General features: G+C 39.9%; 1 protein-coding gene across 4 annotated transcripts in view; it reads left to right on the top strand.

Annotated features, from left to right (window-relative positions):
* Nucleotides 1-16,448, top strand: part of LOC129711306 (triple functional domain protein) — a 333,015-nt gene that overhangs the window by 279,632 nt on the left and 36,935 nt on the right. For all 4 annotated transcript variants that reach the window (XM_055658878.1, XM_055658886.1, XM_055658868.1 and 1 more), the window contains 7 exons: nucleotides 2,739-2,828; nucleotides 3,409-3,501; nucleotides 3,906-3,956; nucleotides 6,287-6,364; nucleotides 8,726-8,917; nucleotides 9,773-9,953; nucleotides 12,267-13,003. In XM_055658878.1, the coding sequence (XP_055514853.1) occupies nucleotides 2,739-2,828; nucleotides 3,409-3,501; nucleotides 3,906-3,956; nucleotides 6,287-6,364; nucleotides 8,726-8,917; nucleotides 9,773-9,953; nucleotides 12,267-13,003 (1,422 nt within the window). The remainder of the gene's footprint in view (nucleotides 1-2,738; nucleotides 2,829-3,408; nucleotides 3,502-3,905; nucleotides 3,957-6,286; nucleotides 6,365-8,725; nucleotides 8,918-9,772; nucleotides 9,954-12,266; nucleotides 13,004-16,448) is intronic.

Below are 16,448 nucleotides of genomic sequence, written 5' to 3'. Positions count from 1 at the left end.
ATATACATATATACAGATGGAAGTCCGTGTTGGGCGGTGTAGTCAGTGCATGTGTGGATTTGAATTTATGGTAGATATAATTCTCGGGAAGCAGCTATTCCTGAGTCTGTTTGTCCTGGATTTGATGCACCTATAGCGCCTTCCAGAGGGCAGCAGGTCGAACAGTCCAAACGCAGGATGGGAGCTGTCTTTGGTGATCTTCTTTGCCCTGCTAAGGCAGCGGGAGGTGTAGATGTCCATCAGGGAGGGGAGAGGGCAACCAATGATCCTCTGCGCTGTCCTGGTTACCCTCTGAAGCCTCTCCCTGTCTGCCATGGTGCAGCTGCCATACCATGCTGTAATGCAGTATGTCAGCAGGCTCTCGATGGACGAGCGGTAGAAGGTCATCAGCAGGTTAGAGTCTAGGTTGTGCTTCCTGAGGACCCTCAGGAAGTGCAGCCGCTGCTGAGCCTTCTTGATGACCGCTGTCGTGTTGTCCGTCCAGGAGATGTCAGCCGCGATATGGACGCCGAGAAACCGGAAGGTGTTGACCCTCTCCACACACTCGCCGTTAATGTGTAGGGGGACTAAGTCGGTGCTGTGCCTCCTGAAGTCGACAATGAGCTCTTTTGTTTTTCTGGTGTTCAGAGCCAGATTGTTTTCTGAGCACCAGGTTGTCAACTTCAGGACTTCCTCTCTGTAGGCTGCCTCGTCTCCCTTTGAAATAAGTCCGACCACAGTAGTGTCGTCAGCAAATTTGACGATGCGGTTGTTGTTGTGGGCCGGACTACAGTCGTAGGTGTAGAGACAGTATAAGAGGGGGCTTAGCACACAGCCCTGTGGGGAACCGGTACTCAACCTGCGAGTGGAGGAGAGGTGGGGGCCAAGTCTCACAGTCTGGGGCCGGTTTGTGAGGAAATCCTTAATCCAGGCACATGTGACAGTGGGGAGGCCAAGAGTGACCAGTTTACCAATGAGGATGTCCGGGATGATTGTGTTAAAGGCTGAACTAAAATCCACAAAGAGCATCCGGACGTAGCTCTGCCCCTGCTCCAGATGGCTCAGCACAGAGTGGAGAGCTACGGTGATGGCGTCTTCTGTGGATCTGTTTTGGCGATAAGCGAATTGGTGGGGGTCGAAGTCTGGTGGTAGATAGTCCTTGATGTGCTGGAGGACCAATCTCTCGAAGCACTTCGTGATTACCGGAGTGAGGGCAACAGGACGGTAGTCATTAAGGCTGGTGATGGGAGACTTCTTCGGCACAGGGACGATTGTGGCTGATTTTAGGCAGGACGGAATAACTGCCTGGGCCAGGGAGAGATTGAAAATTCTGGTGAAGATGGCAGTGAGCTGGTGGGCGCACGCTTTGAGCACCTTACCAGGGACTCCATCTGGGCCGGTAGCCTTCTTGGGGTTCACTGCCAGGAGCACCCGTCTGACATCGTGTTCCCCGACAGTGAGTGGGGTAGTACAGGAGCCAGGTGAGGGTGGGAACAGGGCTGTAGCAGGTGAGTGCTGCTGTTGTGATGTTTCAAAGCGGGAGAAGAAGCAATTTAGCTTTTTTGCCAGCGGCGCACTCAGGTCTTCTGACTTTGTGGCACAGCCTCTGTAGTTGGTAATGTCTTGTATGCCCCGCCATACCTCCCGTGTATTATTGCTGGACAAGTGGGACTCTATGCTCCTCTTGTGATCCGCCTTGGCCTTTTTAATACCACTTTTCAGGTCGGCTCGAGCAGCCCTGTACAGAGCTCTGTCACCTGACCTGAAGGCAGCATCGCGGGCTCTGAGGAGTGTGCGGACCTGACTGGACATCCAGGGTTTCTGGTTTGGGAAAACCCGTATGTTTTGTCAGTAAGGGATTACCAAGAAAAAGATTATGATTGCACAAGTGGTAGAATCAAAGAACTACAGATGCTGGTTAATACACAAAAGGACACCATGTGCTGAAGTAACTCAGTGGGTCAAACAGCATCACTAGGGAACATGGAGAGGTGATGTTTCGGGCCAAGACCCTTCTTCAGATTCTTAATCTGGAACTGGGCCTGGAATCCAAGAAGCTCTATGGGCCGGCCTAGCGACAGTAGGTCCGTCATGGCAGCCGGACTTGGTGGTGAAGGTCGACAGGACTGTTCGGGAAGTGACTGGGGTGGTAGTGCAGGTTGGTGGCAGCTTGGGGGATCTTGGAGATGGTGAACGTTGGCACTGTGTCTCTCGGCACCACTGCGGGTCTCAACCTCGTCTGATGCGTGGCGCAATCGACTGGTGGGTCTCAACCCAAAACGTCACCTCTCCATGCTCTCCAGAGATGCTGCCTGACCCACTGAGTTACTCCAGTATTTTGTGTCATTGCACGTGTCAATCGAAGCAATCAATTTCTATGGCCTCCCGCAGTGTAACTAAAGGCCTGTGATCTTAAAAAGACAGCGGTGTCTGACTACAGTGGGGATGCTCCGTCCACTATAACCTAAATCTGTTATAAAGAGGTCCATAATAACAAGAGTAGACTGTATTGGCCTCCAATAATAAATGTAACTTTTTTTTAAAGAAAGCATCATTCCAAAGAAAGTATTTTCTAATATGCAGCAGAACAAACCTAATGTGTATGGTTTCCCAAATAATTAATACAAACACAAATAGCAGCATGTTACGCAACTGAAAATATTTCTTCAAATTAGGAAAGATAAGGAAAAAGTAATTTTGTTGATTTTTATTAAAAGTGGATTTACAGTATTGTTTTTTTTTCTATTTCAATTAAAAAGGAAAGAAGACTGCATATGTATATAGTTTACTGTCAAAATAAACCCAAATCTGAGTACATTGTATCTGAATATCTTGACACTTATTTCGAGGTGAGTATTTTATATATATTGTTTTGAATTTTGAGAAACGATCATACATGTGAATTTTAAAATATGAATCGGCAGAAGTTGAACAATCCCAAATTTACTGTAGTAAATGTATAAAGCATGATAAATACCTTTATTGTATGTAATCTGGTGTGAAATATTGTGGTTTGTATATTGAATCAAAACACCTCATAATTTTGAGATGATAATATCTATAATCTTTATTTCTAATTGTCCTGTCCAGGCAATATTTTTCCAGCCACTTTTGGTGATGCTCTGAGTAACTCACAAGCATTTAAGCAGCTTCAATGTGCATGTTCTTTATATATTTACAATATTCAATATTATAATTTAATTTTAAAGTTATATTTTTCCAAAGGCTACAAATATTACATGGTATTGTCGTGGTTGTTTTACTTTCTTCTGTAGTTACATTTGAGATACTAAAGATAGTTGGCCAGAGGGTGTTGAATGTCATAGAACCGAGGTGGAAATGATTAGCATATGAGTATAATATAACTTTACATTTATTACACCGAAGTTTAGAAAAAAAATGTGTTAATATTAATTTTAATGTCTTAAGGATGTAAAACAGCGGCTTGGTCATCGACTCCAATTGACTGACCTGCTAATCAAACCAGTACAGCGTATAATGAAATACCAACTCTTGCTGAAGGTAGGCTCTTCAATGGAAACCTGGAATTAAAGAATTATTACTGAGTATGCACTATATTTTACATCCTTGCAAATAAGTATGCTAGCACTTGATACAGTTTGACAACATTTAGGTTTTTCATGTGCATAATGTTAACTAAAATACTTTGTTGATAGTTCATTCATAAGTTTGCAGGAACCCTCTCATATTTAACTGCATTAAGCTAAATGTGTAAAATAACAAAATATATTTAAGCAATTGACAATAAAAATAATAAGATGCTATCTGTTTTTGTTAATGGGAAAGTTGTGAATAATATAACATTTATTCTAATACTTCAAGTAATTTGAGGATATTCATTCCAAAGAAAGTTTTCTGGTTTATTGGAAATATGTTAGCTAATCCTATTTATTTTCAACACGCAGGACTTCCTTAAATACTCCAGGAAGGCTGCTGCAGATATAACAGAGCTAGAGGTATTGTTCAATCAAACCAGTGACAACATTAATAATTACAATGTGATGGAAGTAGTATCAATATATATTCCTCAAATGTATAGTATGATGAGATTGAATTAAACATTTAGCCAATAGAGCAATTATCCACTAAAAATCCAACAGTTCTGCACTGAATAGTCAGCACTGACCTTTTTTACATTAGTGTGTAAGTTGAGGTATTTTATGCAAACATGTACATAACTGGAAGCCCCAAGAGTATGTACAGCTGATTGTCACTATACACCAAAACTGTGTAAACCCTGATGGTTTATCAGTAATCGCAGGAGGAACTCTGCCTGGTGAATCTGTGCCAGATCAGACATGGCAAAACAGCAAATATTCATTTGAGTGAAGCAGAATACTGTTAAAAAGAAAGCTAAGTATAAAAATAAATTATATTAATTTTATTTAATTGGATTAATTTAAATCTATTTAATTGTTTTTGTGTTTTCTTCTGTTTATTTTGATTTATTAAGAGTTTTAAGATGCAGTATTATAAGTTTTCAAAATGTTTGTGAACATTAGATACATTACTGCCTACATTAGCATCGTGGTTAAATTATTGGACTAGCCTGTGGAGTTCCAGGTCATTTATCAGCGTTCCAAACCATGGCAGCTGGGTAAATCCTGAACTTTAAGTAAATCTAGTAAGAGCAACTGGAACTTTCAGATAGATTTAAAAAACATCTCCTTCCATATTCCACGTGGAAAAGCTTTTCCCACTGAGAGTAGGGAAGATTCAAACAAGGGGACATGACATGAGAATTAAGGGACTGAAGTTTAGGGGTAACATGAGGGGGAACTTCTTTACTCAGAGAGTGGTAGCTGTGTGGAATGAGCTTCCAGTGAAGGTGGTGGAGGCAGGTTCGTTTTTATCATTTAAAAATAAATTGGATAGTTATATGGATGGGAAGGGAATGGAGGGTTATGGTCTGAGCGCAGGTATATGGGACTAGGGGAGATTATGTGTCGGCACGGACTAGAAGGGTCGAGATGGCCTGTTTCCGTGCTGTAATTGTTATATGGTTATATGGTTATATTGAGGGGAGATTTACAAACAATATCAGTTGTTTGCCTAGTTATTTTTCGATATATTCATTCAATATTGGCTTTGGAAAGTGTTCAAGGAAACTGGTTAAATGCAGAGTCTGAAGCTGACTCTTAATTATCAATAGTAGAGCTATTATCAGAGTCGGTCCATTTTACATAGTATATAATTTAGGACAGAATTTTTTACTAGTTTCTGACTAAATGTAAGGAGCTATTATTCCTACCATTCTTCATGAAGTAATATATGACTAATATAAAGAAGTTGTGAGGTTTACGAAAATTCTGAGAAAATAGTGTGTAGTGGTGTTTAAATTAGGCTGAGCCCCTTTATTGGCATTGCTCAATTGTTCTACGATTTTTGCCATCTTCCAATGTGGCCTTGGCTCAAGTCTCCTGCTACTTTCTGTGGGAATCTGAAATCATTTGAAGGTTTCAGCCCACTGATGGCATCAATGCCACCACAGCAGACCTGAAGGCTGAACCAGGGTGGGAGGAACTGACCACCCAGAAGAAGCCATGGTAAGTTTAGAAAAAATACTTTGTGTGAAATCCTTGTGGACCTTGAGGGTTGAGAGAGCCACCCTGTGACTGGCTAGCTCTTGGGTCTCTCGAGACCTGGCCTCACCTTGCTCTCTCTCTACTGTAAAGCCCCATGGCCAGGAGTATCAAGTCCAATGAATGTTCCTCGAAATCCCTGGAAGCCTAATTTTCTGATCTCGTACAACTACACAGACATTTGGCCAGTTTGGTGGATACCTTTAGTCAAATGGCCCAGGCCTCTCATGTTGATGACCCTGCAGGGGATACCCTTCCGTCTTGCCACTCACTGCCCACTGCCCATTACTACTGCCCAGTGGTCATTAAAGCCACGTTGCTTTCCTTGGGCAAAGGTTGGTCAGAGTGCCTTGCAGTAATCAATTAATTAGGTAAACAAAAATATTATTGACTGCTGTATATGGAACAGCTTATTTTGGCTGCATGTACTTATATTTGGGAATGAAGGTGAGAAATTGGAGGGAAAAATAAAACCAAGGATGTGGGAAATCACTTTCAAAGAGAAAGAAAAAATTCTGACTCCAGAGGACTTTTACAAGCATCTTGCACAGAGGTGTCTCTAATTTCAGCTTTTAAAACCAGCAGGGAATCATATAACCAAGAAAGATGCTTTTGAAAGTGTAAAAACATTTTAGATATTATAATATGTAATTAAACCTGAAACTATTATAAGCTGTTATTTCCTTCCTTTCTTCTATATACAGAAAGCTGTGGAAGTCATGTGCATCGTACCAAAACGATGCAATGATATGATGAATGTTGGACGGCTTCAAGGATTTGATGTAAGTTTTTGTGTTCCTAAAAGTGTACAAGATTATGAACATGCCAGATTAATTCCTATATTATTATTAGTAAAAGCATGAAACTGATCGGATTTAGAATAGTTTACCGTGCTTTTTTTTTTATTATTACCATGATTATTCCTGTGATTGTAATAAATACAGTGCCCTCCATAATGTTTGGGACAAAGATCCATCATTTATTTATTTGCCTCTGTACTCCACAATTTGAGATTTGTAATAGAAAAAAGGTCACATGTGGTTAAAGTGCACATTGTCAGATTTTATTAAAGGGTATTTTTACACATTTTGGTTTCACCATGTAGAAATTACAGCTGTGTTTATACATTGTCCCCCATTTCAGGGCACCATAATGCTTGGGACACATGGCTTCACAAGTGTTTGTAATTGCTCAGGTGTGTTTAAATGCCTCCTTAATGCAGGTATAAGAGAGCTCTCCACACCTAGTCTTTCTCCCAATATTTCCATCACCTTTGGAAACTTTTATGCTGTTTATCAACATGAAGACCAAACGTTGTGCCAATGAAAGTCAAAGAAGCCATTATCAGACTGAGAAACAAGAATAAAACTGTTAGAGAGACATCAGCCAAACCTTAGGCTTACCAAAATTAACTATTTGGAACATCATTAAGAAGAAAGAGAGCACTGGTGAGCTTGCTAATCGCAAAGGGACTGGCGGGCCAAGGAAGTCCTCCACAGCTGATGACAGAAGAATTCTCTCTATAATAAAGAAAATTCCTCAAACACCAGTCGACAGATCAGAACCACTCTTCAGGAGTCAGGTATGGATTTGTCAATGACCACTGTCCGCAGAAGGCTTCATAAACAGAAATACAGAGGCTACACTGCAAGGTGCAAACCACTGGTTAGCTGCAAAAATAGGATGGCCAGGTTACACTTTGCCAAGAAGTACTTAAAAGAGCAACCACAGTTCTGGAAAAAGGTCTTGTGGACAGATGAGACGAAGATTAACTTACATCAGAGTGATGGCAAAAGCAAAGTATGGAGGAGTGAAGGAACTGCCCAAGATCCAAAGCATATCACCTAATCTGTGAAACACGGTGGTAGGGGTGTTATGGTCTGGCATGTATGGCTGCTGAATGTACTGGCTCACTTATCTACATTATACAACTGCTGATGGTAGTAGCATAATGTATTCGGAAATGTATAGACACATCCTCTCTGCACAAGCTCAAACAAATGCCTCAAAACTCATTGGCCAGCAGTTCATTCTACAGCAAGACAGTGATCCCAAACATACTTCTGAAGCAACAAAGGAGTTTTTCAAAGCTAAAAAATGGTCAATTCTTGAGTGCCCAAGTCAATCACCTGATCCAAACCCAATTGAGCATGCCTATTATATGCTGAAAAAACTGAAGGGGACTAGCCCCCAAAACAAGCATAAGCTAAAGATGGCTACAATGCAGGCCTGGGAGAGCATCACCAGAGACGACACCCAGCAACTGGTGATGTCCATGAATCGCAGACTTCAAGCAGTCATTGCATGCAAAGAATATGCAACAAAATACTAAACATGACTACTTTTATTTATATGACATTGCTGTGTCCCAAACATTATGATGCCCTGAAATGGGGGGGACTATGTATAAACACTGATGTAATTTCTACATGGTGAAACCAAAATGGCTTTTATTTCTGAAGAAGGGTTTCGGCCCGAAACGTCACCTATTTCCTTCGCTCCATAGATGCTGCTGCACCCGCTGAGTTTCTCCAGCATTTTTGTGTACCTTGGCTTTTATTAAAATCTGACAATGTGCACTTTAACCACATGTGATATTTCTATTACAAATCTCAACTTGTGGAGTACAGAGGCAAATAAATAAATGATTGGTCTTTGTCCCTAACATTATGGAGGGCACTGTAAGTGCTAGAGTAGGCCCGCTCTCCTGTAACAACCCAAGAACCCTTCATCTCCGTATTGTCTAAAATTCTATCAATCTTTGCTTGAATGTACTCTGTAGCTGTACAACCCCCACTGTCCTTGGTTAGATAAATCCAAAAATGTGTTTCCCTCAGGGTGAAGAACATTTTGATCATTGTAAAGAGAACTGCAGTATGAATAAGTTTATCTTCTCTTTGCTTAGGAAGATTAGGATTTGTTGATACATTTGTGGTTCAACTTAGAAAGGTTCAAGCAGCTATTTGTACCTTAATTCCACACTCCAACCATTGTAGTTAGATAAAACTTGATTTTCTTTTGGACTGTGTACGCAATCCTTTTTTTAATTATATAGACAATTGATAGTTTTAATCTTTTTAAAAATCTGTGCATTTTTTCTTTGGAAATCCAGAGGTAAATGTTGTTTCTTCCTTTGTTTTCAGGGCAAAATTATAGCCCAGGGGAGATTACTTCTCCAGGACACCTTCCTTGTTGCAGATCAGGATGCTGGGCTTCTTTCACGCAGTAGAGAGCGGAGAATCTTCCTGTTTGAACAAATTGCAATATTCAGTGAACCTTTAGATAAGAAAAAAGGCTTCTCCATGCCTGGTTATTTATTTAAAAACAGTATCAAGGTAATCTAATAATCTGTTTTTTGTGTACTAGTTACCATTTATCCTTTACAAATATATGTTGGAATTAAATTTATTCAATCATCTTATTTGGCCTCCAATTGAGCAAAGGAACTGTCCGTGAGTTAGTGCGGTTGTGCCATTGTGGTCTCATCATGTAGCAAGTTATCCATCACAGATGTATCATGCAATCCAATCATAGATCAATAACATTTTCCAATTTGCCAGAATATTATTCATGAATTGTCGTGCATAAAGTAATATAAACCCCTGGTTAATGTGACAGTGCAATGCAGATAACTCCTGCAAGTTGAAGAAAACATTTGGATTTCTGGACTGTTGAGATTTTAATCAGATGTTTTATTCATCACATTTCAGTCTTCATGGAATAACTGGCTGGACCCATGTAGTCACAGACGTCCACCATTATTCTAAACTAATGGAATATTTTATTTAAAAACCTTCATGCAAGTGCAAGCCTAATTTCAGAGTCTGTATAATTATCAACTGTCTGAACCTCTCTCTATAATGAGAACATTATCTGATAATTTCCTGACTGTAAATTGTTCGCCATTAATTTTTCATTCCTTGTTCTCACCTTTAGTTTAGAAAGAATGTTGTTGGGGCGATGTTATGATATTAAACATATCAGTGCATTATGGAGTAAAAATTATTTGATCTTATTATGGGCCATAAATACAGCAGATTTTGTACCAAATGTAATTACCTCCCATTATTAATTGTAATAGATCACCTGTGTTATATAATTTTGCATCCATTCTTGCCTCTGCATGAATGTCCTGACTTGATGAAATGTGATTTATTGGTCTGGGTGAGAGCTTACTGATTGTGTTCTAGGTGAGTTGCCTTGGCCTGGAAGAGAATGTGGATAATGATCCGTGTAAATTTGGACTAACCTCACGATCAGCAGATGGCAGTGTGGAAATCTACATTCTACAAGCATCCAATCCTACAATTCGACAAATGTGGATCCATGAAATCAATCAAATTCTGGAAAACCAGCGCAACTTTTTAAATGGTACTTACAGATTCTTTTTCTGAAGGTTGACTTAAACATAACCTCTTCTATCTTTCTTATGTTAACTGTTCAGACTTGCACCCACTTTAGTTAATGCATGACCCACATTACACCAAGGATTAGGGTGGAATGCTGTTGTTAATTGTCTTGGGAATCTATGTCCTGGTCTTTGCTCTCACCTTTCCATAAAGTAATAATGATTATGATTTTTGTTTTAAAATGGCTTTTTCATGGATATTGGTTAATTTGTGATCATAGAATATAGGTGCAGGATTAGGCCATTTGGCCCTTCAAGCCAGCACCGCCATTCAATATGATCATGGTTGATCATCCAAAATCAGTACCCTGTTCCGGCTTTTTCCCCATATCCCTTGATTCCCTTAGCCCCAAGAGCTGAATCTAACTCTCTCTTGAAAACATCCAGTGAATTGGCCTCCACTGCCTTCTGTGGCAGAGAATTCCACAGATTCACAACTCTGGGTGTGGGTGAAAATGTTTTTCCTCATCTTAGTCCTAAATGGCCGACCCCTTATTCTTAAATTGTGATTGTGATCTACACCATGGTCAACAAAAATTTCATCACGTTGTTCTACTTTTAAGTGGCAACTTGTTCTCCAAAACTGGCTCGTGATCAGTATAACTCTACGTCCAAAGAATTTCCTTGCCAAAAATAATATGTGCGATCCTGAGAAATAGCTTAGGGCCACCTACTGTCAAAACCATCAGAAGACATTGAATTACTGTGAATGTCTCTGATGATCGCAAGCATTCTAAAACGAACAGAAAGTATTATAAGAAAACACAAAATAATTTGCTCACAATTAAATACTCATAGGTTAACTCAATTCATTAAACAAATGTGATTGAATCTTGCCATCTTCATGCCAACTATTCTCCTCCATTGAAGCAGTTGCTGACCCTGTGCCTGATCTGGAAGTTGTAGGAAACTGGATTCTGACTGAAGAGTCCAAGAGGAGTTGAGTGTCAGGGTGCAATTAAATCACAGCAAAAATACATTAGAGTGTCTTGGACTTCCATGTTCACAGAGAGTAGATTTCAGAACTGTTTTGAATTTTCAGTGTGACTCGTCTTGAAAAAATGTGCATGATCGGTTTTAATTATATGTGCGTTTATGTGAAGGCTTAAATAGTATTGTATTTTTGTAGTGTGTCCATTAGAGTGTTTAATGTAAAACACCACTTCTTTAATAACAATGGGTAATTCATTATTTAGTTTTAGCCTTGTTTCCCTCGTGTCATTTTTTGCCCCTAACAGAATATCACAACTGCAGCCAAGGGGAAACAAAGTAGTCTCCCTGAGTTTGTCATTATGAGCTGCCCCGAGGAAATGCAACATGCTTCCTCCCACTTGTAAACCCCTCATCTCCAACACCATTCCACACATCAATCTGGCTGAAATAACAAACTTGATAGACTGGAAAATCAATTCTGCATACCATAGGCTGGAAAATCAATCCTGCATATCATTCTTTCATGAACTCCCCCTACTCCCCCCCCCCAACAGAGAATCTTTTAAGAATTTGAAAATGCAATGACTTTGAAATCTTCAAATTATTCAAAATATATTAAATAACGATTTGAAGAATTTGATCTGAGAAACTGTAGAAAATAATTTAAAGTCCAATTATATACTGTAATATTTCAGCTTTAGCTGCACACTAGCTTAATTTTTCAAAACCACAGGCACAACATTGTTTAGTAAGGTGGAGGTAAAATGGATAAATGGAGTTCAAAAACATACCAGCCATGATCAAATTGAACGACAGGGAAAGAACAAGGGGTTGAATAGCTTATTCTTGCTTCAATTATGCCATAAGTACCCTCAAAGTATGCCAAAGCATTCTCATCTGTACTACTGTTACAAGAAGGATGACAATCATTAATTTAACTCCTCCATAGCCAGTCTTCAGCAAATTAATCTTAAAATCACTGTGCAGGATACATCACCAAACTCCACCTGCAGTTCCATCTTACACATTACACCTGCTTTTAATATTGTTTTTGAAATCTGTGTTAATAATAGACATAATATTACAACTACCACGTCCAGCCCTCTGTTAATAAAGTATTCATCAACATTTAAAGGAAAGCACTAAAGATCAGCAAAGAAGTTCTGCATTCAGATAATCATGAATTATTTGAATAATGCTGATGGTTCATGACCTTTAAGAGGGGGGAGGGGGGGTTCTAAGCCAATATTAGTCATTCCAGCCTGGCTTCTATAATCCTCACTTTTCATTCATCCCAACCATACAATGTTAAAATTGTCTAATTAACCTTTTTTTGGCTCCAGCTTTGACATCTCCGATTGAATACCAGAGGAACCATGTCGGCCCTAGTGGACCAAATAGCTGTAGTGGAATGAGCAGCACAAGCCGCTCGAGACCTTCTCGGATACCCCAACCCATCCGGCACCATTCCCCAGTCCTGGTCTCCTCTGCGGCCTCGGCCCAGGCAGAGGCAGACAGATTGACAGGTATGTCCGCTCGCAACCCTACCCTGGCGACACTCAACAACAGCACCCTAGATTCTGGCTGCAGCCAATCTGACAGGCACCTGGAACGAGAAGGCAGCGACAATGACTTGGAACAGATTCCCAGAACAAAAGTTCTTGAGAGCCCCAGGAAAACATTAGGATCGCACACCAATGCAGGAGATGGAAGCCTCAAGGAATTGCGTGGTAGTCTAGAAGAGAACCGGTCACCAAGAGGGAGTGTGGGCTCTCTGACAATAGCAAAGCAACGACCGGGCACCACTTCACCCCTGAGTTCACCGCTGTCTACAACGTTCCCATCCACTCCTTTCAGCAAAGAACCCTACCCTCCCAGCAGTCCTGTTCTTAAGGGCTCCTTCTGGAGCTCACACCCAGCCTCACCAGCCAGCCGCCCTGGCTCCTTCACGTTCCCGGGGGACGTGGACTCCCTACAGCGCCAGGTCCACCGCCACTCCACGCACAGCAAGGACACTGATCGCATGAGCACGTGCTCCTCGACCAGCGAGCAATCGGTGCATTCCACCCAGAGCAACGGGGTAAGAGCGGAGCACGTCTGTCCTGTGAGCTCCTCTAAAACCTTCCCACGCTCACCTTCTGTGCGTCAGTATCACTCTCCGTACTAATAATTCCTCCTGGCTCTGCAAAAACTGCTCTGTTCTGATTACTCATCTGATTACACACCTGCCTATTACTCATCGCTGTGACTCTCTACTTGTCAAGATCTTATTAAAAAACTGATCAGCCTAAACATCTACTAACCACTGCTCCTCCAACAGCCTCACTTGCAGAAGGCAAATAACAACTAACGCAGATACTTGCAAACTTCTAGCTACTCAACGTTTGGCAAAAAATAAACATCTGCTGCTTCACGTTTTCCCTTATACTCCAGCATACTGCATATATTAAAGGGCCATTTCTCTGGACTGGTAGCACTATTTTAAATTTGCTAGTTCCAACTTTCTTTTATTACCAGTTGCTGATTCAAAGCATCAACTCCCCCCACCCCCCCCTCTTGTTCATCCCAGTTTCTGCTGCTGACTTTTGGAGTTCTCTGTTCAAGAATCTATCCAGCTTTACAATGTAAGACATTGAAACTGCTTAAGAGTGCTATAACATCTGAAAGTTTTAATTCAGTGGCAATCTCAGTTCTATTATTTATAAATTGCAGAGATTGTCACAAACACAATTTGTTTTTCAACATTTTGTAAATCTGTAATGCGTTATTTTATGAAATGGGGCTCAATATTCCCTCACACCGAAAAAGCAATTTTATCAGATGTCTTTCCAAAATTTGTTTCTTTTCCATCATTCATTTGGTTAGAACTCATTGTATCAATTATTAATCGGGATGAAAATGTTTCACTGAGCAGTACAAAACTTTCAAAAGCATTGTCACTTACATTTTTTGCCTAGCTTATATCTTTTAAACTCTTGCATGCTCACTCTGCATTGCATGTCTCTTCAGTTTCCAAGCATGGCATTTTGGATATATCGTTAAGTTTTACTGTATTAATCCAGTTTGCTTGGAAGTGCGTGCATCTTGCTGCATTAGCAGATGCTGAAATAATATGTAAATTCTGGCATTCTGCTCTTCCTCTATCTGTTCTAGTCTTTAACTTTCCTTTTCTTTCCTTCATCCTTGTTTCAATTTGTACGTTTTTTCTGTCTCAATTAAGGAAGCAACTTTGTACCAGTTGTGTTTAAAAAAAAAACTATTATTGTTGTATTTTGTATGTCAAAAATGGTCTTATGTAATCCACAATTAAAATGTGCAAAGTATTTGTAGTACTGATATGTAATGTAGATGGAGGTGAGGCTGTGAAATATAATGTTCCAAAATGAGAAGTCACCTTAGAGACTGATATGTGGAGATTCTTAGTAATGTGGCCTGACTTCATGCATAAACACCAGGAAGTTTAAAGCCGTTATTTTTCTTCCATGAGAATTGTTTAAAAATTCTTGCATTTGGGTCCACAAACATTGGAAAGAGAAAGATAAATGTAGTCTCCCAATGAAAGCCAAATATTTGGGCAAGATGTAGTAAGGAATACATGACAAACTGGCAGGTTTCTGCAGCACGAGGTGATGAGTTCACTTCAAATGAACGCTGGATCATTTTCTTCACTTTCTTGTTTCTACCTAATTAAAAGTTTATTATATATATAAATGACATGGACGTAAATGTAGATGGGTTGATTAGTAACTTTGCAGACAACATCAAAATTGAAGCAGCTTCGAACAGTGTGGAAGGCTGTGAAAGAGTACAACAGGATTTAGATCATTTACAGAAATGGGCAGAGAAATGGCAAGTGTTTATAATCTGAACAGTTTGGGGTGTTGTGCTTTAGTAAGGGGAAAGTATACAGTTAATGACAAGACCCCAACAGCATTGATATACAGAGGAATCTTGGGGTCCAAGTCTATATCTCCATGAAAGTGGCATCACAATTAGATTGAGTGGTAAAGAAGATATATGGTTTGATTGCCTTCATCGATCATGGCATTAAGTGTAAGAGTCAGGAAGTCATGTTGCAGCTTTATGTGACTCAAGTTAGGTCGCATTTGCAGTTCCAATCGCCCCATTACAGAAAGGATGTGGGGGCTTTGGTGAGAGTGCAGAAGAAGCTTACTAGAATATATTAGAGGCCATTAGGCAGAGGGATGTGGGTCAGGTGCAGGCAGAGGAGATTAGTTTAACTTGGCATCATGTTTGGCACGGACATTGTGGGCCAGAGGGCTTATTTCTGTACTGTACTATTCTATGTTCAAAGGGTAATCATTTGCCCATCTTTTTGGTGAAATTAAGCATAACATAGGGGAGAGCATTTATTTCAAAACAGATATCCTCCGTTTGCCAGATTAACGTGTAATTTACAGCTAACTAATTCATTTTCTGTCCATGTATAGCCTTATTCTCATTCTGTAAAAAAAAGTGTATATAAATATTCTTTGTTGGGTATTAATGGATCCTTAGAAGTCCTGAATAGCGATGATAGAACAAATTATATAAGCTGTTGGGTTTTAAAATAACAGAATGGTGGTATTTACACATCAAATTCTGTATACATATGTGGAGAAAAGTTGCATTTAAATTTAGCAGCCCTCCTTATGAAACATCCACCTGTTTTTGACTGCCTTTTGAAATGCGTTGCTCTAACATAAATAACGGCTACCATCAGATTATGTGATTTTTATGTAGGTAAGTGATATTGTTCTTAAGTGTTCTCTCAACGGCTCACCTGATTTGTGAACATGAATTAAGGAAATCCTTACAAAACAGAAAGGTCATAGCTTTGTTCTGTTCATTGTGCTGAGTTATATGATTATACCTGGAGAAGGGTTTGGATTCAGTATTTCTGGACAAGAGAAGGGGAGGTTAGTCAATGTTCCCACTGTAAATTATCCACACATTTCTTAAATCTTAGCTCGGGTGGACACCAAGTCAGGACAGAGTTTGGATGCAGCTGTGATGCCCCTCTATAGTGGAATGATGCATCCAGCTTCAAACATGAAGGGTTGCCACTTGTACTGAAGTAACAAAAGTGCTTGCACCCCATGAAACCATACCTCAATAAAGAATCAACTAAAAGAAGGGAAGAGAGAACATTGGTGGGAAAACAAATGACATTTTTTTTTTTAAACTAAACTGGAAAGTGCCAACACATTTTGTTTAAAGTATTAGTTCTACACTCAGATAAAACTAGACATAAAGATTGGGAAACAACCAACCTGCGAACTGTCCAGTCTTATAATTTTCTCATCTTTTATAAAAGTTACATAGTTAACCCTTCAATACAATAGTCATTGTAAAGGAGCAAATCATAATTGTACAAGAGAGGCAAAGGTTGAAAATCTAAATACAGCCCTATCACAAAAGTAATATTTATAGTAGAAGCGTTTTCTCTTTCTTATTTCAAGCATGAGAATCATAAACATATTTTCCAATGTGCTGTGGCCATTATTAATGTTTTACTTGTCAGT

Source organism: Leucoraja erinacea, chromosome 2, assembly GCF_028641065.1.
Source record: "Leucoraja erinacea ecotype New England chromosome 2, Leri_hhj_1, whole genome shotgun sequence".
Taxonomy (NCBI): domain Eukaryota; kingdom Metazoa; phylum Chordata; class Chondrichthyes; order Rajiformes; family Rajidae; genus Leucoraja; species Leucoraja erinaceus.
This window is presented reverse-complemented; position numbering and strand designations above follow the sequence as displayed.